The sequence below is a fragment of the Columba livia genome, chromosome 19 (assembly GCF_036013475.1).
Source record: "Columba livia isolate bColLiv1 breed racing homer chromosome 19, bColLiv1.pat.W.v2, whole genome shotgun sequence".
NCBI lineage: Eukaryota > Metazoa > Chordata > Aves > Columbiformes > Columbidae > Columba > Columba livia.
In genome coordinates this window covers 191019-216960 of record NC_088620.1, presented here as the reverse complement: position 1 = coordinate 216960, position 25942 = coordinate 191019, and the positions used below count along the sequence as shown (strand labels likewise).

Below are 25942 nucleotides of genomic sequence, written 5' to 3'. Positions count from 1 at the left end.
CAAAAGTCTGTAATTTATGTCCTTGACTAGAAAACAATCCCACCACAGAGCTCATATAAATGCCAGCACTGCATTTTATTGTAGGAATGACTGAACTAGCAGTTGCTGTTTCTAAAAAGTAAAAGCTCCGGTGTAAATGGCTGGGTTTTATCGTTATGTAACCATCAGATTTCCTCTCACTGTCTTTCCTGAATTTGCACTTTGAAAACACAAGGGTTTCCTCCCCTTACACACATTACTGTGACGAACTGACAGTTCAGCGCCGCCGTCGAGCCCGCGCCCGCCCGCGCTCGAGGCCGCCGGTCCCGCTGTGCCCCGGCGTTAACGCCCCGGGAACCGGCGGCGGCGCGGGAGCGGCCGGGGAGCGCGGCTCTCCGCGGGCGCCCGCTCGCTCCCCGCCGCTCGGGCGCTGCTGGGGCCGCGCTCTGTGGAGCCGCCGCGCGCTGCCCCGCGTGGGGCGGCTCCGGAGCGGCCCGGGGCGCCGAGACTCCGGCCCCGCGCGAGCGGCGCGTGGGTGCGCCGCCCGGGCGGGGCCCGCGGGTGTCTCGCGCCGCTCGCTCTCCCGCCCCTTTCCGGGGCAGGTGACGGTCCGAGCGTTCCCGCCCCTCCCGGGCTGGCGGCGCGCGGGGTCTCGCGGGGGCTGCTCGCGGCGCCGCGGGAGGGGCTGGGGGGGCGCGCGCGGCGGAAGGAGCCGCGGGGTGCGGCGGTTCGCGCGGTCGGGGCGGCGGGAGCGCGCGCGGGTGGCGCGGCGGCCGCTGCGCGGGGCCCGTGACTGACTGGCAGCACCTGCGGAAGAGGCTCCGCCAGCTCCGGGCTTTATTTCCACTCAGGAAAGAGCCAATAAGATGGTGGGCAGCCCTGGCGTTGTTTCTCAGTACCGGTGCTAACTGCTTAACGGTAAGTTAAATGTATAAATTGATCGTACAGCCCAGTATTTTGAAGTCTCCATCTAAATACGCTCCAAGCCTGGAGTTTAATTTTAGATTTGAAGAATGCGAAACTCCTCAAGAGAGTGTTTTCAGTGTGCGTGGCGGGTTAACCCTGGGAGGCAGCTGAGCACCACGCAGCTGCTCGCTCACCTCCCTGCAGTGGGATGGGGAAGAGAACCCGAAGAGTACAAGTGAGAAAACTCGTGGGTTGAGATAAAGACAATTTAAGCAGTAAAGAAAAGCTGCATGCACAAGCAAACCAAGCAAGGAATTTATTTGCCTCTTCCCATGAGCCAGCAGGTTTTAGCCATTCCCGGGAGAGCAGGTCTTAATCATACGTTAGTGGGGACTTGCGAAGACAAGTGTCATAATGCTGTGTGCCTCCCCGTTCCTTCTTCCAGCAGTTTCATTGCTGAGCAGGACGCCGTGGTTTGAGATGGTCACTTTGGGTGAGCAGTCGCAGCTGCGTCCCCTGCGGACGCCTCGTACCGCGCTGCTGTGGGACGCGGGCGGGGACAGCGGGACAGCGGGACAGCGGGACAGCGGGACAGCGGCCCCGGCTGTGCGCACGCTGCCCAGCTCGTGCTGACACACCACTACACGCCGGTCTGGTCACAAATCCAAGACATAGCACGCTTCAGCCTACCGTGAAGAAAACTTACTCTGTTCTAGTTGAAACAAGTGTGGTGTGAAAGGCAAAAAGTCGAAATAATATTTTAAATATGGTCATACAGTTTTTATTTTGTCTCATCCGTTTATTTTCAAAGGACACAAAGTCTAATTGTTTACTATAGGAGAAACTTGGCTTAGGGATGTACAGCAGATTATAAAAAAGAAGTTTGTGAGTACACAGGGAAATGTATGGTTTCTCCGTTCTAATGGCACAAATTGAGTATATGGCAACACTGCATACTGGTCTGGCTTCTTTGTATTTAGAACAGAGATGGTTATCTGAATTTTTTTAGAGTAACATCTTACAAAGAGTGGAATAATACTGCCCTCAGTTCAATCCTTCAAACAATAGGGTTCTGACTTTGGATTATATATGAGAGGAAGGGCACTGGTACTTCCAAGAATCTCTCTGAAAAATATAAGTTATCAAAAGATTAGCAACAGACAATCTAGATAAAGATGGTAAATGATGATTAGTCTTTGGAATGTTTATTTTTGCATAAGAACCAGTGGGTTGCGTTGTTACCTTTGGTAAAAATCATAAAGCAGAGGATAGACAATAGCTTTTTCCAAAAATAATAATTTAATAAGGCAATTTTTTAGTGGTGGATTTTTAGTTAGCCTCTGGATAAACCAAGGATTAGGCTGTTTATTGTTGCTATATCACTGAATCTCGCGCCTCATATTAGTGACTGAAACTTTGCAATCACCTCTTTTCAGTTGCCCCCCATGCTCACCCTGGACCAGGACATAAAGTAATAAGCTGAGAGTTACCAAAAATTAAACTCCGTGTAGACGTTGTGAAGATACCAAAAGGAGCAGCATAAAAGGTCTTCAGCTGTCTCAACGCAAAGAAAACAAATTACAAAGGAAGGTCGCAATGCAGAGAACATGTGGGGGAGATTAGTAATGACATAGGAGTGTCTCTTGAACTAAATTTGCACTTTTTTCCACCTTTTAGTAAGAACAATGCTGATTGTGTAGGCTTAAAGAAAGATGATGGAAAAGGTCTGAAAATAAAAGTTATACAGCAAACGTAAAACAATATTCCAGTTGGAAGATGATACTGGATAATTTCCATTCCAAACTTCTAAGAAGACGGACATGCTATTGAAGAACCTGTAACGGGTGTTCAATAGTGTCATGAGCACAGTGGTACCATGTGGCAGGAGAAAGCATGAGCGGTTCCTTGGTTGAAGAAGGGAAAATAAAGATTATTTCAGTATATGCAGGTTTGTGAGTGCAATCTTGGTCACACAGAAGGTTTTAGAGTAGATTTTAGAAGGACTATGACAAAAGAAATAAGGAGAAAAGTGATTAATTTGAGCAACCTGATTTAGTGAAAGATGTCCCTGCCCACAGCAGGAGGGTTGGAACTACGTGATCTTTAGAGGTCTTGTCCAAGCCAAACTGTTCAATGATTCTGTGATTCTAACTGGGACAAGAGCTCTTTATTATGACCTTGCTGCAGAAGAAAACACATTGTGTAACTTGCCTGAAAGACTGGATAGATACGTTCATCTTCAACTGACAGCACGCTCAGGTGTATCTGTGCAATGTGATGCATCTGCAAAAAATATAATCATAGAATCATTTTGGTTGGAAGAGACCCTCCGGATGATCAAGTCCAACCATAACCTAACTCTAGCACTGAACCATGTCCCTAAGGACCTCGTCTAAATGCCTTTTAAACTCCTCCAGGGATGGTGAGTCCACCACTGCCCTGGGCAGCCTGTTCCAATGCCCGACAACCCTTTCCATGAAGGACTTGTTCCTCATATCCAATCTAAACCTCCCCTGGCACAACTTGGGCCCATTTCCTCTTGTCCTGTCACTTGCCACTTGGGGGAAGAGACCAACGCCCTCCAAGCTACAACCTCCTTTCAGGCGGTTGCAGGGAGCGAGAAGGTCTCCCCTCAGCTCCTGTTCTCCAGGATGAACAGACCCCGTTCCCTCACATCCTGCATATGTTAAGAAAGAAAATTTCCGGCAATGATGAGGGCTTATCACCGTTGTGTACAAATAGAAAAGGAACAGAGATTTCTGGTCTCCTGCGCTAGAGATTAATTGAAACCGGTTCAAGTGCACAGAAGCAACTGGTCAAGGAAGAGTGTTTCTTATGAGATGGTATTAGCACAGCCCGTCTTGTGTAATGAAAAAGCAGCAAATACGGAGATGGGGAGGTGGTGTGACGGCAGCCCACAAATGCAGTAGGGAGGAAGAAAGGCTCTTTACTATTAAGGGGAATGCTGAAAAGACCAAACAGGTGCAACGTTGCCATTAATACCATTAGCTAAATTTAGTGTAAAGCAAAGCCGTGCAATTTGTATCATGTTCTGCTTGAATAGTAATTGGCATTAAAAGACACAAAAGCAAAATGAATGTTGTTATTGTTGTTATGAATAAAAGCTTTGAAATATGCTGGAAACATATTTTGAAGTTAAAAATTGTCAAGTAGTCTCTATAGTGAGGAAATCTGAATGTAATGATCCTAATTAATCTGAATATATGTATTTTCTCACTACCTATCTGTGCTGTTAATTTCATGGGATCACAATTAATGAGTCGTGTGTTGGGAAAGCCATGAATTTCACTCCTCAAATAATGACCTATTTCTGTTTTTTTGAGATTCTGTGTTCTGGTGGGTCGTGGGTTCTAGACTTTGCTCTTTGCTCTTTGCTCTTTTGCTCTGTTTTTAGAACCTGCCATAGTTTCATATCTCTCTCACAATTCCTCTCCAGAATACGTATTTACATATTTTAATTAGGCCTATAGTATGTTACTAAAAAAATAATTGCACAAAAAATACAGATATATATAGTAAATTTTTCTAGTTCTCTTCAAGTATGTGTGTGAACTGCATATATATGGACATGCAGGATTGATTTCCAGAAGGAAACTTAAGTAGCCTTAAAAGAAACAATGGCCCGGGCGCCCACGGTTGATTTGCTCGCACGAGCGCACGTTCCGGTTCGTGGTTGCAATCAAGGTGCTGGCGGGGACCCGTGTCCCTCGCGCAGCAGAAGCAGAGCTTGTTTTTCCGGTTGGTGTGGCTGCTGTTACTGGCATTAACCAACACCAGCCATCCCAAATCAAATGCGTCAGCAAGTGTCCTGGCTATTGTACCGGCATCTTTTTTTCCTCATTATTGTTCTGTATTGAACAATTATTGCAATTTATCTTAAAATATTTAAGTTTTTATCTGGTTAGAATAAACAACTTGTAGATTTAATGGAGGGCTGAACAGAACTTCTTCACGCAGCTATCTTCTTTAGGAGGTATTTTTGCCTTTCAGATGTGCACTGTTCATTATTTACAGTTAGAAAAGCAGAAGAAGTGACAGGTTATGTATTAATTGTGTTATTTAATGTGGACATGTTTTGGTATTTCTTTAGTAAAAGCTATTTATTCCATAAGACTAACCAATATTTTAAGTCATAAATAGGTAAGACCGAGAAAAAAAAGTTAAATGTGTCCTACTCCATGTTGTGAGAATGCCAGAACACATAGCAGCCTGGCAGCAGAGGTGTTCAGGGGAAAATCCTTGCCTGTCCTCAGGACGTTTAACAGACAGACTTGTGCAGCGGCCGTGGGCCGCGGGGGCGTGGCGTGGCGCGGCGTGGCGGTGGGCCCGGCGCCGCTCTGCCCGGCCGCGCGCTCCGCGCTGCCCCGTGCCAGCGCCCGCTCTGCGCCCGGCAGCGATCCCGCGCCCCCGGCTGTTCTGGCCCGAAAAGCCGTCACTGGGCGGCTGGGAGAGGCTGCTGTGAGCCAGCCTTGGCAAACGGGCTGTTTTGAGGGGTGTGTTGTGACCGCAGTTCTCCTTACTTTGCTTTTTCAGGAAAGAGCAATTGTGAAAATATTGCACGTGATTCTGAAGGAGTGAACAGTTAATTTTTTCCTAAACTGGGCTGACATTCAGAAGCCAGACTGTTCTGTTTGGACACCAGATTTTACTGGTTGAAAACTGTTGTGTTTAGGCAGAAAACCAGACCCTATGGGAATTCTTCAAGCCAAGCAGTGAAGTTGCTGGTGACTTTAGTCCCTTCCAAAGTTATGGAGCTACTGAGTATCATATCTGGATCAAAACTGTGGATTCAGGTTCTTTCTAGTTTAGCAACTTTCTTAGTTTTCTTTGAAAGTGCTAGTTTTCTGTTCCATCGCAAACCATTATTGATATAGAAGCTCTCAAAATAGCTTTACGCAATATGTGAAATGCAAGAAAAAGTATGAAATATTAGGTTTGATTATTATTTTAGAATAGATTAATTGGCTTTGGAAAAATATTGTTAAGATATTTAGCATGTGCATACTCTCTGAAGATATTTAGATTACTAAGTACTTAAGCAAGTGATTTCATTAAGAATCTTGAGAAGTAAATGAAAGGACAAGAAACATGAGAATCTTCCAAGATCTGGTACACCTATGATGTTGCTACCTATTCTAGCTATAAAATACAAAGCTAGAAGTCTGGTCTTTTAACAATATGACTTCTTTTTCTCAGCAGCTGGCTTTGTGCAGCTGTGACATGCCTACTAGAAACATTTTCTTCATCTTACACAGCAGAAACAGTTTATTCCATCTTGGTGCTTTATCCCACACTTCTTGCTGGCAGTCAGGGTTATTATGTTCTACCAGTCCAGTTTTCTGATCTAACATTAATTTGATTAATCTGGGGCACTCTTCTTCCAAGCGGTACACACAAGCCTTTGAAGAGTCTTGCTGTCACCTTGCTGTTTCTGGGTCATATCTGGATGCCTAGAGATGAACCTGTAGCGGAAGCTTCAGTCAGCGATCCCCTTGCAGAGGCTGCTGCTCGGTGCCATACGTTCCCCGCCGGGCGCCGACACTCGCGGGCACGGGAGCGCTCCTCAAGGCGTCGGCCACCTGGGTGCTCAGGGATGCCCGAGTTCCTGCAGCAGCAAGAGGTCGAGACCTGAGCCCCAGGCCCGCCGGGCCCCGAGCCGCGCGAGGCGCGCCGGAGCTGCCGCCAGCGCCCCCCCAGGCCCTGCCCCGGACGGGGGTTTATGCCCTGTAAGCTTCCCCATCTTCTGCTGAACTGTGTGGATTGAGCTTCCTCTCTAAATATTGTCTCATCTGTGGTGAACTGCAAGTTAGGGACTTGATATGTTAGAGATCGTATCTGCACTGTCATGTGCTTGTCCCCAATTGCTATGTTTTTTATGAACTTGATCAATTCTGCATACATTTCATTTATATATCTGCCCCAACTTGTCTGTGAGAAGTTCAGTTGAGGTGTTTCTGGTTGTGTGGGTTTTTTTTTTTTTTCCTTTTTTTCATAATTTGAATATATGCTATGTAGAGGAAAAACAAACAACAAACTTTGGTTTTGCTTTAAAAGTTACTGCCTAATTATTTAATTGGATGTTCTAAAATGTGAATTACAGACAATGAATAATGGCCCCTTGTTCTCTCCTGTACATACCCTTCTATCATATTCTCCCACATAACCCTGTGGGAGAGTACGTGTACAGAGACCGCTCCACGCGGGACGTGTGGGGGCATTCCGAGTGTCGCACACAGTCCCCTCGGTCCCACTAAAGGTGTGTCCTGGGATTGACTTTTCATAAAAGCACAGAAGCTGGGTCTCTGATTAAGTCAGTGCACAGTGGTAGATATTCGCCTCCCATCTTGTTTGTGAAATTCTTAAGCAATGATCATGAGTCAATATTATCTCATACTACATATTTTATTTTCTGCAGATGCGGCAGCATGAAGTGCAAGGACAAAGAAATTGGCATACGCATTTAGATACATTCAGAATGTTGTGTGGTGGGAAAAAGTCTTACTTTGCTGCTGCTGTGTGCATTATTACTCTAACTTCAGTGGTCACACTTTCTTATCTTAGGTTACAGAGACTACCTTACCTGCCAAAAATAATTCAAGAAGGTAGCAGATGTAGAGGGAAAATTACCCATAGCACAATAACAGCATTAGAAGATAACAGAACTTTTATTATATCCCCCTACTTTGATGACAGAGAAAGCAAAGTCACTCGTGTGATTGGGATTGTTCACCATGAAGGTGTAAAACAACTATACTGCTGGTTCTGCTGTCAGCCTGATGGAAAGATATATGTAGCAAGAGCAAAAATCGATGTTCACTCAGATAGATTTGGATTCCCTTATGGTGCAGCAGATATAGTTTGTCTGGAACCCGAAAACTGCAATCCAACACATGTATCAATTCATCAGTCTCCACATGCAAATATTGACCAGCTGCCAAGCTTCAAAATTAAAAACCGCAAGTCTGAGACCTTTTCTGTTGACTTCACCGTGTGCATCTCTGCCATGTTTGGAAATTACAACAATGTCTTGCAGTTCATACAGAGTGTGGAGATGTACAAGATTCTTGGCGTACAGAAAGTGGTGATCTATAAGAACAACTGCAGCCAACTGATGGAGAAGGTCTTGAAGTTTTATATGGAAGAAGGCACCGTAGAGATAATTCCCTGGCCAATAAACTCACACCTCAAGGTTTCTACTAAATGGCACTTCATGCAAGATGGAACACACATTGGCTACTATGGACAAATCACGGCTCTAAATGACTGTATATACCGTAACATGCAGAGGAGCAAGTTTGTGGTTCTTAATGATGCTGATGAAATAATTCTTCCCCTTAAGCACCCGGACTGGAAAGCCATGATGAGCAGCCTTCAGGAGCAGAACCCAGGGGCTGGCATTTTCCTCTTTGAGAACCATATCTTCCCCAAAACCGTATCTACTCCTGTGTTCAACATTTCGTCCTGGAACAGGGTGCCAGGTGTTAACATATTACAGCATGTTCACAGAGAGCCGGACAGGAAAGAGGTTTTCAATCCCAAGAAGATGATAATCGATCCACGGCAGGTGGTTCAGACTTCAGTCCACTCTGTCCTACGTGCTTACGGGAACAGTGTGAACGTCCCCGCGGACGTTGCCCTCGTCTATCACTGTCGGGTGCCCCTTCAAGAAGAGCTCCCCAGAGAATCCCTCATCAGGGATACAGCACTGTGGAGATACAACTCGTCGTTAATCACGAACGTTAACAAGGTGCTACACCAAACCGTACTGTAAGCTCCAAAGCGAAACCTGGGTTGTAAGGAGGGGAAGTGGAGAGCTACCTGTGTCTTGGGGAGGCGGAGGATATAATTTAAAAATCCCATTGAAATCACTTCCACATTAAGTTTACGTGTTACAGAGATTCGGGAGAGCAGCCCTTTTGTGTGCTGTACTAAGGTAAATGCATTTCATTTGTGAACTGAACTTTGGTACCTTGTAAAATTCCACGGTGATCAAGTGCTGGTTAAGGATTGTGTGAAGTCTCTACTGCAGCTTTATAAGGTGTGAGAGCTGAGGCATAGAGAGAAGATGATAGTTCTTTTACACGCCTGTAACTATGAAAGGTAATTATTTAAGGCCTAGGTAGTGACCATGCAGAAATTAGAAAGTTAATGTTCTGATTTCCAGCTATCTCTTTTTCTTCTACCCATCTTCATACATGTTTTAGATAGTACAATGCATGTTTAAACTACCTGAAGAAGGAATAAATTGATTTTTGGTTATTTGTATCTCTGCAGTACTTGGTGGATAAAAACCAGCTGTGTTTGGTGGTGCCTGTTAAAAGGTGGCTTGGGGCAGCACGTCCCAGGTGAGCGGCTGCATTGCTGTTCACACGGTAACTCGTCACCGCAGGAGCCGGGTGAGCACACACGCAACTTCAGCACTGCAACTGCCAGTTGTTAGAGGTGTTTCTTCTGAAGGGAAATGGGGGTTTGTAGCAGAGCCGTGAGCCGTGTGATGGTACCGAGGATAAAGGCAGGTGGTGTGATCTTTCCCGGAAAATGTACAATGAGCTTGTTTTCAACTAAAAATAATCAGTATTTCTCAACTGAATCAAATAGTGAAAAAAGGGTGTACACAGTTTTCAAGCTATGTACAAAAAAATACAACTACAGTCATGGTAACATTGCTTAATTCTTGCAGTTTCTACGTTACTGTTTGGGTACCAAATTTGTATGTACCAAGCTGAGTAAAATGTAAACAAATGCATTGTGAAAATAATTTATCAAAATCGATGAGTTTCAATTGTAATAAAATGAACCCCTTATATTATTGAAAATAGTGTTTGTTGAAGTGGTGATCTATTATAACAATAAACCTGCTGATCCAAATGACTGTTCAGCTGGGTTAACGAAGGGTGAGCGTTCATTTGTAACCCACAGCTGCTCTGAGGTACCGGAGTGGTGGGTGGTGGGTCGTGTTGGAAAGCTTTGAAACAGAGGCAGGGGGCACAGATTGATGGTCAAGGAGAGAGACTATTGTGAAGTGAAAAAGCAGCTGTTTCCAGGTGGGAAAATGGATGAACAACTATTCATCATAGTATAATAGTTGTGAGTGGGTTCTTTTGTTTATTTGTTCGTTTTTTTCCCACAAAATTCGGACATCAGATAAATTTTAGTCCTTTATGTGATGGGTAAGTGGAATTAAGTTGCTTCCTTATGTATGTGTGAGAGTACGGAAGCTGCGTCTTTTCCACACTCTGTGTAAAACCAGTACTCAGTGGTTATTAACTTCTGCTGAAGGGTCAGACAGAAAGCAATGCAAACAAAAAACACTTACTCACTGTAGCTTCACAATTTCAGTCCTATTATTTCAGTTTGCTAAGCCCCCAAAGCTATGTGCGTCATGCTAATCTGGCACTGGATTAGAACCTTCCTATGGAGCGACACTGGGGGCAGCGATAGTCTGACACTTTGGGGGTGTGAGAGCGGTGTACTTTTAAAAATTTCTACACCAGTATCATGTTTTTATTCCTTCATCTGTTTTGTGGTGGTACATACCTATGCTCTTGAGGAAATCCGTCATTAGTAGATTAGTATCATTAGCTATTATAGCAAATGTCCAGGTGGAACTTTTACATGGAAGTCTTCAAGAGACAGTCTCTAAATAACTCTTTGCTAATTGTGTTTATAATAATCATCAGCTGCTATGTAACAGGCTATAACTTTATGAATCTAAAAGGGTAAAGGAGCAGTATAGTGTGTATTGGACGCTTCTCATCATGCTTTTCTGCTTGCATGCTCTGGGACAATGCAATCAGCAAACATTAATCAGCAAACAGCTGCACTAACGTCAAAGGTGCCTGCTGCACTGCCAGGATCTTGCTTGGCAAGAGGTCCATTTAGAATTTTAGTCTCACGTAGTTTAGAAGGGGCATCTGGAAGTCCAACTCCCTGCTCAAAGTTGGGTAAGGCAGCATGGGTTGCTCAGGACTTTGCCTAGGTAAGCTGAAGATACAATCTCTCTGGACAACCTGTTCCATCACAGTAAAGAAGAGCTAGTTGGAATTTCTCTTGTTGCAATTTGTGACTGTTTGTCCTTGTCCTGCTGCATGATGCTGAGTCTTTGTATTCTCTATGACTTAGTAGGCAGCAGGAGACAGTAGCAGTGCCTCCACACCCCATGCCCACTGCCGCCTCCCCTTCCCACGCCGTTCCCTCTGAAAGGTTGAACTTGGCTCTCCAGGTTTCTCAGACGTCTTGTGCTCCACATCCCTTTCCATCTCCGCGGCCTCTCACAGGTGTGTCAGTCTGTTTTGCACTGGAGAACTCAACGTTGAACTTGGATGTGGCCTTGAGCGTGGATCAGAGGTGAAGAATCCCTTCCCTAGATCTCCTGGCTATGTACTTGTTCGTACAGCTCTGTATGCACTTGGCCTTCTTTGTCAAGGGCGTATTGCTGAATGCTGGTCAATGTGCTGTGCAGTAGCATTCCCAGGTCCTTTCCTGTCAAGCCAAAAGCTGCTTTTCATCTAGTTGGCTCCAGCCTGCCTGTTGTGTGAGCTGCTTGTGTCTCAGATGCAGGATGGTGCATTTGATTTGGTTGAACTTAACGAGGTTCCTGTCAGCCCACTTGTCTGGTTTGATGAGGACCATCAGAACAGCATTCCCTGTTCTCTTGTGTATTGACTGCTTCCCATGGTTTCCCCTTCACATTAGTATGGTTGGAAACTTGCCAAGAGTAGACTCTGCATCGTAAGGATCACGAATAAAATAGTTAACAAATTTAGCCCCTGAAGAGCACTCTGATTAGCTGCTTACCAGTCAGATTTCTTATCAGTGATGACCACCCTTTGAGCTTGCCTGACCAGCCCATTTTTCCACTCATCTTGTAGCCCAAATATTCACTCCGTATTTCACTGATTTGGCTAGAAGAACATTTCTGGCATGTTCCTGTCTAAACTCTGAAGTAATCTTTCTAAGCTAATGCAATGTTTTATAGGTGGCCCATCATCATGTGGCTTCTTTAAGTTACTGCACACGTCATACGCAGTATAGTTACTGCCACATTAAGAATGATGAGAACTGAGTTTCAAGACAAGTTATTGAAAGCTTTCTGTTTCATGTAAGTTTTCTTCACTTTTGACTGAGACAACACATGCTCTAACACATGCTCACATCACTGGTGCCCCAGTCAGCGTGGTTTGAATCGAGAGCTGTGAATTTGGATTCCAGTTTGTAGAATTCTTGACTACACACACATTTTCAAAGCATATTTGTGTGAATAAAGGTAGAAAACTGAGTACTTAAGACTCAGTAAATCATCTTGCGTACATTTGGGAGCCTCAGCCTTCATTCGTTCTAAGTACGGAATTAGGTCCCCTTGGATAATGGGAAGAAAAGAAAGTCATAGTAACAATGGTAATGCTAGCCAGTTTTAACTGCTCAAGGACAGGAGCCAGGCTTCACGAGAACTCATGTTTTCAAGTTGTTAAAAACAAAAAAAAGACATTAAGGGGAGATTTTATTGTAAGGGAGGAGGGGAAACCAACCTAAAGTGTTTCTAAAGCATGTGATGTCAGAGATACAGCTTTTAAGTACATGTCAAATACCACAAAAGTGTGGGGCTAGGTATTTGCTACTCAATAGTTAACTCATGTACATCAGGTCTTCTATGATAACCAAAGCAAAAGACATTTTTCTACTCCTATGCTTTTCTCCAGACTTTTGATATCGTCCCCGCCCCGAGATGCAGCATTCTCACTGTTATTTGCCTCTGCTTCCCAAATCTAGATGTAGCAACCGCTTTAGGTGCATGACAATATTAACTGCAACTTCTGGAAAAGAGCGAATAGCTGCTAGACATCCTTTAATGTAAGAGAGTGGCTCCTGCTGTTGAGACTGAACATCATCTTTCCCAGTCATTATATTTCTACCTACCTGTGAACTAAGTTACATTCTCACACAAAATACAGGAAATATGGATCAAGCCATTCTGAGTTACCATCAGCAGACGTGATGAACGCTGTCAGAGGTTCTCCACGGTTAATTGTGATGGCAAGCTCTAGCAGATAGATGAAAAGTTGGCTCATTCTCACTGAGGAGAGATCATATTGACATGTTCTGAACTTAAATTATTATTGTTAGCAACTGATCCTAGTTAAAGGACTAATTTGATTCTTCTGTTTCAAAGGCTAAGTATTTAAAGCTATCATAAGGAAAAAACATTCTGAAGAGAATGATACTGGAGAGAGAAAGGGTTTGCTATATTCTCATTTGAGTTAAGCAGCCACACGCTGTAACCAGTATTTGCTGTTAGATGTACAAAAGCCTGTGGTTCTTAAATAGTAGCTTCACCTTTTGTTTCAACAACAAAAAATAGGTCAGAGTCAGGTAAAATGCTACTTCATTTCAGACTTGATGGTGGATTTGAATGGTTTAAACATTACAAGCTATGCTTAAGAGCCCAAATAGGTATGCTTAAACATGAGTACAGACAATATTTTGCGGTGAATACTGTTAGCATGCTGTATTGCATTATGTCCAGAACAACCCATTCCCCAATGCCCAGATAAAAGTAAATGATTGTGCATTGCATGATGATACCATTAGGTGTGCAACTTTGGTTCATGCAAAGTCTCATTTTATGGACACACTGCTGATAGTCCATATGTTCCTGAAGATTCTGCATATGTGAGCTTTTCAGCCGTGTTCTTTCCATAACACCAAATGGATACTGTGGTCTGGCATACTGGTGGCAAAAACCAAGCCCATATCATTTTGGCCATTTAGTCCATTTAACCAAGACATTTCACCAGCCAAAAAGCTTGAACCTCTCTTTGACTTTCTGTATTCTGGTAGAGGCCAGCGGCTTATCAGTTTTTCTGTCCTCAAGTCCATTATGTACAGGTATCTGTTATCGAACAGTAGAGCAAATATTTCTCCAAAGCCCAGCAAGGACACATTTGAGAAATCAGGAGGTTTGATAACCCTAGAAGACAAGGCAACGTTGTTAGAAACTCTGTCGTGATGTAGTCATCAACCTGCATTACTAAAACAAATCCTTATGTATCTATAGAAAACAAGCATCTAAACTCATTCTGAAAAGTTTTAGAAAGAACTGGACGCAAATGTTTCAAATTAAGCAACTGAACACATAGCTGCAGCCAGGCCTGTCCTTTCAGTTCTGGCTTTGTGCATTCAGGACAGACCCTTCTGAACATAAGTAAAGGTTAAGGTTTGAAAGACCGCAGCACAAGGGGAAAAAGTCCCTGTTTTTAGATACACACAAAAGAGCAAATGTACTTGCTTTTTACAGTGAATTTCCATAGGGATTTAATGACTCAATATCTTTAAGAGGTTTTACCTCTTATTATTCTTTTGACCACTCTTCTAAAAGCTGGAAGTAATACGCAGAAATGGTGCTTTGTGATAAGAAGATAAATAATTCAAGATTGGTCCTTAACAGAATGCTGGTTTACTGGCATAATTTAAGCATTTTCATCTTGGGGAGAAATAAAAGTATTTGCTAGTTCCCCTACACCTCTAGGATATTTTTGCCTTGATAAATAAAACTTTAAACAGAAATTGAAGAGTTAGTTTTTCCAGAACTGAGCATTTGATCACAGCAGTACAGAAAGCAGCAAACTGAGGGGCAGAAACATATGGAGATGAAAAATCTGTTCTCAGTAGAAAGAGAACATCTTTAGCTTTTGAAAGATGGGAGGTTAATTAAGATGTGACATTACTCAGTTATTGATAAGAAGCACTTCTTTTGGACTAGATATTCCTATGGTAGATACTCTACAAATATTTGGTGTCTGCTAACAGTTCTAAATGGCATTTTTTTCTTTAATAAGTTAAAATCTTTGATGCCACCATTTCTAACAGATACAGCCTCGTTCTTTTCATGGAAACAGAATGCCGTCTGGTTTGATCCCTTACTGCAGTCTAGTAGATTTCACCGTCATTCCACAGCCTTACCAAGGATGACAGATCAGTAGTGACACGAGGAAAAAGAGTCTCTTTAATGTCTTGTCCCCTCAAAGGACACCCAGAAATGGCTGCCTGGCGCCCTGCAGAGCAGCCTCCATGGCAACATTAACTTCTAGTCACTACAGCTTCATGTTCACAACTAGAGCACTGCAGTCTGATTTAAGTCTATACTGAATCTCTTCAGCTTATGGAATGAAAATACAGAAGAGGACTAGCCTGTGGCCAGAAACCAAAACAGCAATCAATTGACTTGTATTGGCAGACAAAAATTAGAATTAAACCTGGCAACATGTGTCAAGTAAGATGTTTACTTTTATCAAGATTCTTTTGGCCTATCTGTAAATTAAGTTATTAAGACTAATTTGTTCTACTTATTTACTTAAAGAAGACTAAGTCTTAAACTGAAATATTTACCTGAGAATATCATAGCTGGCAAAGTCCCACTGGTATAATCCTAGTGCTGAACTGCACACTATGTATTTACCATCAAAGTGCAATCTGGGCTGTAAGGAGATGCTGCGATCTTCAGAAACCGACAGTGTTTTTAAGCACTTGCAGTTTATTTCCCTTCCAATAGGCCAAATCTACAATTAAAACACAATTTAAGACCATAAAACACTCGCATTATACACTGTTATAAACCGTTACACAGTCTCTCTTTAAGCATTGAGTAAATGTGTGCAAGTTTATTCGGAAATATTTCTCTCCTTTAGGTAGGCACATCAGTTCTGTAAGTGACTTGTCTTACAGTATTGTTACACTATGTGTTATTTCTAGCCTAAAAAATCCCGGTAAAAATGGGTGCTTTAAAGAATGGGGTAGAAATATCATCCATCTAATTGGGCAGGAATGTACCAATGTTTCAGTTATGAGGCGCTTCCATAGCCACGAACTACTGCACTCTCCAACCCTCAGGTCCCCAGCAGGAACAGCACTTGCAGTTAAGTGCTTCGCTGTCAAGTTAGCACCTAACAGGCATGCACAGGAAACACTGTTTTGTTCTTTGCATTACCATTTATGTACAGCTATCCTTTAAATCTAAACATGAAGGAAAGCATTGAAAAGTTAGTTTCCAAAGAGCTACATGTCTTGTACGCAACTTTACAAGCAGAGAATACAGGAGAAAGGAAAGTATATTAGAAGAAAGTATATTATTTGTAAACTTCAGCAAAGCACTCAAGCATTTTATTTCCCTGGGTACCAACATGATATATGGTACATACCTTGATTTCATACTTATCTGCACTTAGAAGAATATAATCCCCAGGACTATGCATAAGAGATTTGACTTTGCACTTCTGCAAAACTACCTGTAATTGAAGGATGTAATAATTTATGTTGATGCTGTTAAATAACCAAACTTTCATTTGCATTTTTCACTTCATCGACAAACTGCGTACTGTACTTTTGTATAAAGGCAATAGAAATATTTTTAGCAACTGAATGGAAACTACAGTTTACACTTTTCTTATTCCTACTAGTGACAACTTACTTACTGTATTAATAAGTGAACATATGTACTTCACCTCTAGAATCATCCCCCCACCTTCCGAGTTCTGAAGCACTCAGAAGAAAAGTACTGTTTCTTGTCTTCAGAACACTTTTCATGCTCAGATTTTAGTATTCAAGATCATTAGTTTTTCTACATGATTTTAAAAATAGCTTTCTTTAAGAACAATTGTTTTTATTTAGTCTTTGAACAAACATGGATTCATAATATTATTCCAGCTGCTTTGGAATAGAAATATCTTCAATGGTCTGAAAGGTTTAACTACAGCTTCTTTAAGTATTTTTTCTGCTGAAATGTTACTTTGCAGTATTTCTTTATGTTCTTCAGATTCTACGCCTACCTGCAGAATTAGGATTCGGAAACAGAAATTTAGAACACATATTACAAACTTTTGCAAGTAAGTGTTTTGCAAGATTAAATAAAAATGAATATTCCCACCTTAGTGACCCATTCTGTGTGTCCAGTAAGGGTATTCAGGCACGTTCCTGTTGATAAGGCCCATACTTTCACAGTGAAGTCCGCAGAGCCACTGACCAGAATGTCAAGTTCATCATTGTAATCCACACTAAAAACTACAAGCAAGGAGGGTACTAAATAAGGAATACCCATCTCTGTGCGCACATTTTTCTGTAAGCGAGACACTAGCTAGGTCATATAGCCTCTAAATTCATATGCTACTACAGCTTTAACTGTTATTCTTAAACTGTACACACGAATTGTTGCTCTGGATTCTTGTGTCTACATTGCGAAATTACTGATTTTTGTCCAAAGTAAGAGCAGGTACATCAGTGGTTCCGTTATGGTTAGATTATGGCAAAGCATAACTTAAGCTAGTTTCTGTTTTAAGAGTTCTAGTAAATAAAGTACAGCAGGATCAGTACATTTGATACATCTCATTATTCGCACACAGGGGAACAGACTTACAGCTGAACTGAGGATATTTTGTAGTAGAGGAGAGAGATCTTAATTATGAGCAAAATGCAAATACAGATTCCCAGGTCCTCTTGCGCTCTTTGCTGTAAGCACATCTTCATTCTGGAGATATACAGAGCTGCTATTGCCATGTGCTCTGTGCTGCCTAGGGTTTGAGTATTTTTGGTAGACTCAAAAGTACTGAATAATCACGGCATTTAGTATTACTCCCATGCAGCTGCAGAACACTACATGGCTAATCTTTGGCATTATTCAAGGGCAGACAGATCTAGATCTGTTCTGGCTGCTGCTGCTCTACCCCAAAAGGTGACTTAAATTATAAGTTGTTTGATGATGGTGTCTGTTACTTGACAGGCAAAATTAAAAACTGAACAGTTCAACATACCAGCACCAGTATGTCCTCTAAAATGCTGTGTCTTTGCCCCAGAGCTCCATTCCCAACAGGCCACCGTGTTATCAAAAGATCCTGTTACAAGCTTTTGTTCATCAAACTTCACTGCGGCACAAGTGTGTGTCTGGATACCATATATGCACTGACCTGTGCTTACATCCCACAGTTTTGCAGACAAGTCATCTGATCCTAGAATATAAAAAAAAATCCAACAGGATAATTGGAAGCAAACAGTAAATAATATTTCCAATCTTACATTAATCTTCCATGTTTGCTTAAAATATAGTATGTTCATGGAATCACGGAGTGATTATGGTTGGAAAGGAACACCTGGAGATCAACTCTTCGAACCCCTCTGGTCAAGCAGGGCCACCTACAGCCGGTTGCCCAGGACCATGACCAGACGGCTTTTGAATACGTCCAAGGATGGATGCTGTACAATCTCCCTGGGCAACCTGTGCTCAATCAATCTCACAGTAAAAGTTTTAGAGGGAATCTCCTGTGTTTCAGTTTGTGTTCACTGCCTCTTGTCCTGTCACTGGGCACCACTGAAAAGAGCCTGGCTCCATCTTCTTTGCCCCCTCACTTCGGATATTTACATACACTGATAAGATCCTTCCGTGAGCCCTCTCTTCTTTAGGATTAGAAAGCCCCAGCTCTCTCCAGTGTGTCCATGCCTCTCCTGTACTGAGAAGCCCAGAACTGGACATGGTACTTCAGGTGTGGCCTGAAAGTACTTACAGAATGTATCGGAGAAATTGTCTTATTCCAAGGAAGAAGACAGACTTTTCCTGCCACACCTTGGGACTGCAAGTGATCACACAGCCCAAATAAGGTCCCTGGAACTGGAAGTTATCCTCTAAGATGATAACTGACATATCTGTACTTCTCAAATGGGCTCACTAATCTGTTACTGCTGTTACTGCTTTTTTAACCAACAATGAAATTGGTCTCCTTCTTTTCCTGTTAAAGTGACTAATGAGTTTATTGGTGTGCCAGATGTTTCAGAAATGGAAAAATAAAGTAATTTTGAATCATCTTAAACAGCATTAGCACTATGAAAATAAGCTGTCTGGTAAAGGAAAAGCAAATTGTCGTAAATCATATAGGGGGGTGGGAGGAGAAAACAAAGAATTGTAAGACTCCAGATTGTCTGTCCTTCCTACCTGTACACAGAAGTCCATCTTTATAGTAAAGTGCATATACTCTGGCACTGTGTCCAATTAAAGAGGATGTCTCAAAGGCTTCATGGTCCTTCAGTTGCTTCATCCTTAAAATGGCCTTTAGATAAACCTTCTTCCAATGCAGGGGATCCTGAACAGAGTCATCTATTTGCCAACCCAAATTCTTACATGCGGTCTGCCACACCTCTGTACAGGCACTTATAACCTTATTCCACTGCTTAGAGACGAGGCAACATGTGAGTAAGGTCTGAGGATCAAGCCATTTTAACAGATAAAAACTAAGTTCCAATGGAAGAAGTTTGAGGAAGTCCCTCTTGAGGAGAATCTCTAGATTGTTGGAGAGGTGCCTGAGCTGGACTGCTCCACTCAAGCTAATCAGGTGATCCAGAGTTTCATTTTTCTGCAAGTCCGTCAGAGAAAGAAATGTAATAGAAATGTTATCAAGCCATGCTTCAAAGTCCTTTTTCTCCATAAGGTTATGGAAAAATTTACCTGTGATACATCAAAATACTGTATTAGTTCTGTTCAGAAAACAAGGTAAGCATCACATCTTTATTACTGGTACATCAGTATTCCAAATGGCATGCTAACACATTGACTGAAGTGGTCAAGCACATTTTAAAGTATTCGTTAGGTTAGGACTAAGCATTTGCAGGCACTTTGAACTATCATTTGTCCCACATCAGACCTAGAAGTGAATTGTATGGAGTAAGTGAAAGTTATCACTCATTATGGATGTAAACACTTGTCTTGTCCTAGGCTATCACTTTCAAATTCTGAATCCAATAAGGGAAGGGTTAGTTTAAGTTTTAAACCTATTATAGCAAACAAACACTGTTTTAGAGTTTACTCATGGATTATACTGATAAAGGGAAGAAACCAAAGTATATAAGCAGTGGTAAGCTAGTTACTGACAGAACTTACTCATACCTTGGTCCTGAACCATTTTAAACACAAAGCAGGTAACTGTAGCTTTTTAAAAAAGATACAGAGAGATGTCTGAAAACCTGTTTTGAAGGATATGTTACATATCTTTCTATCTTCCTTGTGGAAAGGCTGTACATTGTCCTGGCCTAGTGTCAGTTTTGAGACCTCTGCACTGTTTTGACCCAAACCCTTTCTTTTTTTTTTAAAAAAAATCCTGTTGTTTTTTTTTTTTCCCCCTTCTTTCTCAGTTTATTTCCAATGAAAAGAATTAACTATGAAATTGAAGGTTTGACATACTACCTCGTAAACTACACGATCTGTATGCATTTATACTAGCCTGTGGCATCTCAAGTTCCAACAATAAGCTTGGACAAGTGATTAAAAAGATAAACATGAGGTAAACAGTTAAAATGCCATAGTTATTTTCTCTGGAAGATCTAAGTCAGATAGTTAGAAAACTGGCTGAATTTAATTCATAGAATCTCCCAAGCCCAAAGAATTGGGGAATCTGAGTGGGAGTCAATAACGTGTTTATTTCTATACAGGCATTTTATCTTCATAGAATAAGATCTTAGAGTACACCTCTTAACACGGCAAAGTAGTACAGAAAAGTACAGTCTACACTACGAAAGGCTGCAAATGGCATGCAATTGTTGATGAAAACACAAGAAGGTGCTGGGTGCCAGAGGCACAGAAACAGCTGCTCCTACCAAGTCACAAGTTCACAGAGTAGCTTCTACTCCTGACAGCGCTCGTCAGCGCTGTTAGTAACTCCAAACAGCACCGGTCTGCTGCGCCAGCAGGCATGCCTTTTCTTTAAAACAAACTCTTTCTAACAGGCTCCCTATGAATAAAAAAATAGGTGTTTGCTGTATTCAATACGCGAAGCTAACGCTGACGCCGAGGGCAGCCGGGGCTGCCGGGGCTCGGAGCTCCGTGCGTGAGGCTCTTTCCCGGGTGATTCGGCTGCCCGATCCGCGCCCTCCGCCCCCTCCCATGTACCTCCGCACGCACAGAGCGCGGCGAGGACCGCCGATTTCAGCGCCGCTGCTGCCGACAGCTGCCGGCGCCGCTCGCCCGAGTCCCGTGGGCCGCGGCGCTCACCTCAGGTAGCGGCCGGGCGCGGGGCGTCCCCGGGCAGGCGGCTGGCGCGGCCCCGCGGAGCCCGGCGCGGGCTGGGGCTGCCCCGCGGCCATCGCTCCCACAGCAGGACGGGTTCCCACGCGGCTCCGGGCACCGCGGCTCCGGGCACCGCGGCAGGAGGCCGCGCTCTGACGGGCCTGGGCGCCTCGGCCACACCCGCCGCGGAAGGGGCGGGGCGAGCCCGCGCCGCGGGCCCTGCGCCGGGCAGACCGGCGGGCACGGGCGGGAAGGGCTCCCCGGCACTCGCTGCTCTCCGGCTCAGGCAGCTTCCGGCGCACCCTCAACGTCATCGCTGCGCGCTGCCGCGCAGCCGTTTCCGTCCAGGCGGGCGCCTTGCAGAGGCGGCCGGTGCCGGCTGCCGCGGGGGCGCCATGGCTGCGGAGGAGTCTCGGTCCCTGCTGGGCCACTCCGCCTCGGACTCCGGCGCCAGGTGAGCGCGGGAGCCGCCGCGCCAGCGGGCTCAGGGCGCCCCGGAACACGACCGGTAGCGGGGGCGGCCGGGGCGAGCGCTGGATCGAGCCCTCTGCCGCCCGCCCGAGCTCTGACGGCCCCGGTGAGGGGCCGGGGGCGGAAGGCGGGCGCGGTGCGATCCGTGTCGGCCTCTCCTGCCGCAGAGTGCGGGACACGAAGCTGTACCTGGCCGCGTTTGCCGCCCTCCTGGGACCGCTGAGCTTCGGGTTCGCGCTGGGCTGCAGCTCCCCCGTGATTGCGGAGCTGGGCAAGATCGGCGACCCTGACCTGAGACTGGACGGCGATCGAGCCTCGTGGTTCGGGGTACGTCTCGGTGTGTGCGTTACCGTTACGTGCTTTCACTTGAAAGCACAGGTCAAGAAGATGCTCGTACGATGGGGTCCTGTTCCTCCCGAGAGTGAGGGCAAATGCAGATCTTAAAAATGAAATCCAGTTGTTTGTTTTTTTTTTTTTTCTAAATGCAGGGATTGGCTCAAATTTTTCCTGAGTAACAGTGCTGTTGTGCTCTGATAGCTCTCAGCACATACTAACAAATGCTCCTATTGTTTAAACCTATTTTTGGTGCTAAAATTTCTTCTAACCATTCCTGTGTTTCTCAAACGAACCTGCTAAGGGACCACAGAAAACAAACTTTTTAATAAATTAGTGCAATTCATCGGCATGAGGAATATTTGCTTCTGGGATACAGGCTGGACTTCAGGTTAGATGTGACAACGAATTCTTCAGGGCTTTAAAGCAGTTTGAAAGGCCTGTTTATGAATGGGCAGTTTTGTAGACAGATTAAGAAACAGTTACTGCTGCTTTTTTTTTCTTGTTCATTGAAAGAGCTTTGTGTGTAATATGGAAATTACTTGCCGTTCAGTTGTGGTGAGTATTGCTGCTTGGCTGTTTTCATTAAGCAGTGAATGCTTATCTTTATTACCCAAACACCTACATGCTCTTGCACTTTTTTTTAGAAGCTGCTATTTTTAAAAAATTTAAGAAATTGCTGTTATTTATTTTTATGTTTGTTTATATGTATGTATAATAATTTTTTAACTTGTTTTTTGAAGTCAGTAGTAACGTTAGGAGCTGCTGTCGGAGGAGTACTAGGAGGCTATCTTGTGGATAAAATTGGGAGAAAGCTGAGTCTCATGCTGTGCTCAGTACCATATGTTCTTGGATATATAGTTATTATATCTGCTCATAATGTTTGGATGCTTTATTTTGGACGAATGCTGACAGGCTTGGCCAGTGGAGTTACTTCACTTGTTGTTCCAGTAAGTAAGAAGTTTTTCTGGGTTTGTGTGCATGTGCAATTCTTTGTTTGTTTGTGTGTGGCTTTTTGGTGTATTTTTCCATAGCAGTACTGTAGGTGGCTTGGGTGAAGTAACTGAATAACCGTAGCCAAGGCACTTAGTGAATTTAGAAGAAACTGATTTTTTTTTTTGTCAGTTTTGAACTTCGTGGAGAATGAAATAATTTTGAAATAATTTTGCACTCTTTATGTCAAATTAAAAAATCAAAACTCTCATTGCAAACAGTGATATGTGGTTTGGGCCGTGTGTTTATGCAAAGAGTGCTCTAAGCTCTAGACTTCTTTGAGATGATGCATTTCTTGTTGAATATTTCTTGTTGAACCAAAGAGGCTCTTACTGATACAAGTTTATTCACCTCTGGGATACTGATACTACATCAACTTTCTTCTGGCTTAGGTCCTCCCTTTTCTCCAGGGTTTTTCATACCACCAATATACATTTCTGGGATGGTACTTTTCTACTCACTTCATCTTATTGAGGCCTTTTTAAAGGAGGGGAGTTACTGGGAAATACATCTGTGTTTTTACAGAAATGAATTACTTCTCAAGTCCTTGATCCAAAATTGGATAGCATTATTAGATGTTTTCCTCTTGTGTTTTAGGTGTATATATCTGAAGTATCTCATCCTAAAGTCCGTGGTATGCTTGGCTCTTGTGTTCAGTTGATGGTGGTGACGGGAATACTGGGAGCCTACGTTGCAGGTATTTGGGTTAGGGCTCTAGGTTATAAAAAAGAATTAGTACATGTAATGAAAGAACTATGCTGAAGAATTGGAAGTAAATGTTAATTTTTTTGTACAACTAATAGATGTTCGTAGTGCTCTTTCTTTCTTTCCCTTTTGTCACCTAGGAATAACACTAAAATGGCGCTGGCTGGCAGTGTTGTGTTCTTTCCCATCCTGCATAATGCTATTGTTCATGTCCTTCATGCCTGAAACACCGAGATTTCTGCTGAATCGGAACAAACGCGCAGAAGCCGTAGCTGCTTTGTGCTTCCTGCGGGGACCGCACGCAGACCATGAATGGGAATGTCAGCAGGTTGAAGCCAGCGTTCAGGAGGAGGTGATGAGAATCTGATTTACTCTTAGAAAACATTTTGTATGGAGATAATATCTGAAACCATATAATGTAGTTAAAAAGGTTTTACCAAAGCTTGGTTAATGGCCTTTTTACAGCCAGTGGCCCAAACCTGTTCCCTTATACAAACAATACTCAAGAAGCAAGTGAGATTCTTGGAACCTTTTTCCTCTGCATTTCAGCTGCAGCTGCTGTCACCACTGGCTGCCGTCGGTGTGCGGAAGTGGCAGTTGGGCTTGTTAATTGTATGACAGCTGTCTAGTTTTTTATTTAGCAATTTTGTAGGATTGCTCAACACCTCTGAGGCTTATTTTCTGTATGTATGAATGCATTTTCTGTTGTGTCTCTAAAAGCATCATTTAGCCTCTTGTGAGATGTGTGTTTAAATAGACAGGTCTAATAATTGAAGTTCAGTTTCTGCAAACCATGGATTCATTCACGTTAACTTTGTAGATAAAGTACTGTTATTCTCTGTCTCTAGAACCTAAGAAAAGGGGAAAAAGCTTTTCTGGAGTTTTCAGATACTTCAAATATGAACATTTTTACTGCTAAGACACTTAGGTTTTGCCAAGGTGGGAGAGGGAGACTTACTGAGTTTGAACAAACTGAAATGTTCTGTTTTTCTTTTTGTTCTTTGATCTGAGAGATGAAATTTCTGACCAAATCATTGCTTAATCATTTTAACAGGGACTGAATCTTTCTGAATTTAAGAACCCCTCAATCTACAGGCCACTTCTTATTGGTGTTGCTCTAATGTTCTTCCAGCAAATAACAGGCATTAATGCCGTTATGTTCTATGCAGAAACTATCTTTGAAGAGGCAAACTTCAAGGTAATTGGGGTGTGTTTCTAAACTGACAAATGTCTCATAGTTTCAGCTTAGTGGTATAAGAAGTCTAAACCATATAAGAAACTGACTTGATAAATGATCCTGCCTGGGTCATAAAGAACAGGGTTTGTGTTTTCGTGGGGTTTTTGGTTTGCACTCCAGGTGCCCTTTTGCCCGTGCCACGCTGGCATGCCTTTTTTTGGGGGGGAGGGGAAGTATGTTGCAGTTGGCTGGTCTGAAACTTTGATATTGATAGAAATTCCTATTAGAGTAATCTTCCTGTGTAATTTTATTTTTTTAGGCTTGCAAATGCAATGTTTCAGAGCAAGTGGAACTCTGGGCAGCAGTTGTGGCTTACTTTAGAGTTTATTAAGCAACTAGTATGTTGTGTTAATTGGTGATGTCTTCTTTTTTTTTTCCTTCTGTTGTTTCACCCCACTCTTAATTTCTGTGCCATAGTTTATCTTCATTCAGATTCAAGAAGCAAATGTATTTGTAATGCTTGATAAGTGATCCTCTTGTCAGCCCAAAAGAGCAAAATCTCCCTGCCTCTTACTTTATTTCAGGACAGCAGAATGGCTTCTGTTGTTGTGAGTTCCATACAAGTGTGTTTCACTGCTGTGGCTGCACTTATCATAGATAAAACTGGACGAAAAGTGCTGCTTTACATATCTGGTAAAACATGTTACTAAATTTTGTCCAGTAAAAAATAATTATGTAGTACCCATAAATATCTTAACTGTTCAGGAAATTAAGTATTGCAATTTATACATTTTTAAGTGGGTATAACTATAGACTTACATTCACAAGAGGGAACTATCATGTTATGTATATATATTGCAGGTGGAACCCCTTGAAACTACATGTGGCTATCTTTTTGTCTTCTTACCAGGCCAGTTTTTCTTTTGAAACAGCTGTGTCACTGAGACAGTTCTTACCACTGTGATACTTTTTCAGTTTAATAAGATCCAATGTCATGATACATTCTCATACCCAAGTTGTCAATAAGTGGCTATTTCAAAGTAGTTTCTCTGTGGCTGCTGCTGATTTAATGGCAGATTGTGGCGTTTAGTTATATAAGACCAGAGTTAAAGATTCTAACTGTAGGAGTAAATGTGCTGAAGAAAACAAACTGTGTTTGATACGGTGGTTGTGCTGCACACTCAATAGTAATTGTCTGCTGTGAAGACTCTATTGTTTGCCTAGTGTTTAGAATGCTTGTCTAGCATCTGTCACTCCTGTCAAGGCCAGTGTTTATTTCCAAGAGCAGTATCTTCCACGAAGCACTTCTGTGAGGGCCAGCA

At 43.0% G+C, this 25942-nt stretch overlaps 3 protein-coding genes across 16 annotated transcripts in view; 2 read left to right on the top strand and 1 right to left on the bottom strand.

Moving 5' to 3' along the window:
* The first annotated feature begins 542 nt into the window (after positions 1-542).
* Positions 543-9722, top strand: LOC102098559 (uncharacterized). The gene is made up of 2 exons (XM_005512971.3): positions 543-897; positions 7322-9722. Exon 2 carries the CDS (start codon positions 7322-7324, stop codon positions 8675-8677), a length of 1356 nt encoding a protein of 451 aa, XP_005513028.2. The 5' UTR covers positions 543-897; the 3' UTR covers positions 8678-9722.
* Positions 9723-12389: 2667 nt separating this feature from the next.
* On the bottom strand, positions 12390-21158 carry FBXW2 (F-box and WD repeat domain containing 2). 7 transcript variants are annotated; one of them, XM_065035327.1, is made up of 7 exons: positions 20927-21158; positions 18878-19387; positions 17706-17900; positions 16826-16959; positions 16101-16187; positions 15292-15461; positions 12390-13873 (listed from the first exon to the last, which is right to left on the bottom strand). In XM_065035327.1, the coding sequence occupies exons 2-7, from the start codon at positions 19365-19367 to the stop codon at positions 13585-13587; spliced, it is 1365 nt and encodes a 454-aa protein (XP_064891399.1). In that variant the 5' UTR covers positions 19368-19387; positions 20927-21158; the 3' UTR covers positions 12390-13584. The 7 variants fall into 7 exon arrangements, with proteins under 7 accessions (XP_064891399.1, XP_064891402.1, XP_064891403.1 ...); XM_065035330.1 differs by having other exon boundaries at positions 17859-17900; XM_065035331.1 differs by having other exon boundaries at positions 18878-19295; positions 20927-21130.
* A 45-nt stretch (positions 21159-21203) lies between these two features.
* The window catches only part of SLC2A8 (solute carrier family 2 member 8), a 28078-nt gene continuing 23339 nt past the window's right edge, over positions 21204-25942 (top strand). For 5 of the 8 annotated variants that reach the window (XR_010467123.1, XR_010467124.1, XM_065035322.1 and 2 more), the window contains exons 1-7: positions 21245-21395; positions 21580-21739; positions 22489-22695; positions 23336-23435; positions 23584-23795; positions 24498-24641; positions 25205-25313. Coding sequence is in view for 6 of the 8 variants with exons in the window: in XM_065035322.1 (XP_064891394.1) it covers positions 21337-21395; positions 21580-21739; positions 22489-22695; positions 23336-23435; positions 23584-23795; positions 24498-24641; positions 25205-25313 (991 nt within the window). In the remaining 2 variants the exon portion in view is untranslated. Of the gene's footprint in view, positions 21396-21579; positions 21740-22488; positions 22696-23335; positions 23436-23583; positions 23796-24497; positions 24642-25204; positions 25314-25942 lie in introns of all 8 variants that reach the window. The other 3 variants (XM_065035319.1, XM_065035324.1, XM_065035321.1) reach the window with 3 other exon arrangements.

Coding starts and splice junctions, on each gene's coding strand:
- LOC102098559 (XM_005512971.3), top strand. CDS start 7,322: ATGCGGCAGCATGAAGTGCAAGGACAAAGAAATTGGCATACGCATTTA.
- FBXW2 (XM_065035327.1), bottom strand. CDS start 19,367: ATGGAGAAAAAGGACTTTGAAGCATGGCTTGATAACATTTCTATTACA. Junction 17,901..18,877: donor AGATGGACTTCTGTGTACAG/GTAGGAAGGACA, acceptor TTTATATTCTAG/GATCAGATGACTTGTCTGCA. Junction 13,874..15,291: donor GCCAGCTATGATATTCTCAG/GTAAATATTTCA, acceptor CTTGTCTTCTAG/GGTTATCAAACCTCCTGATT.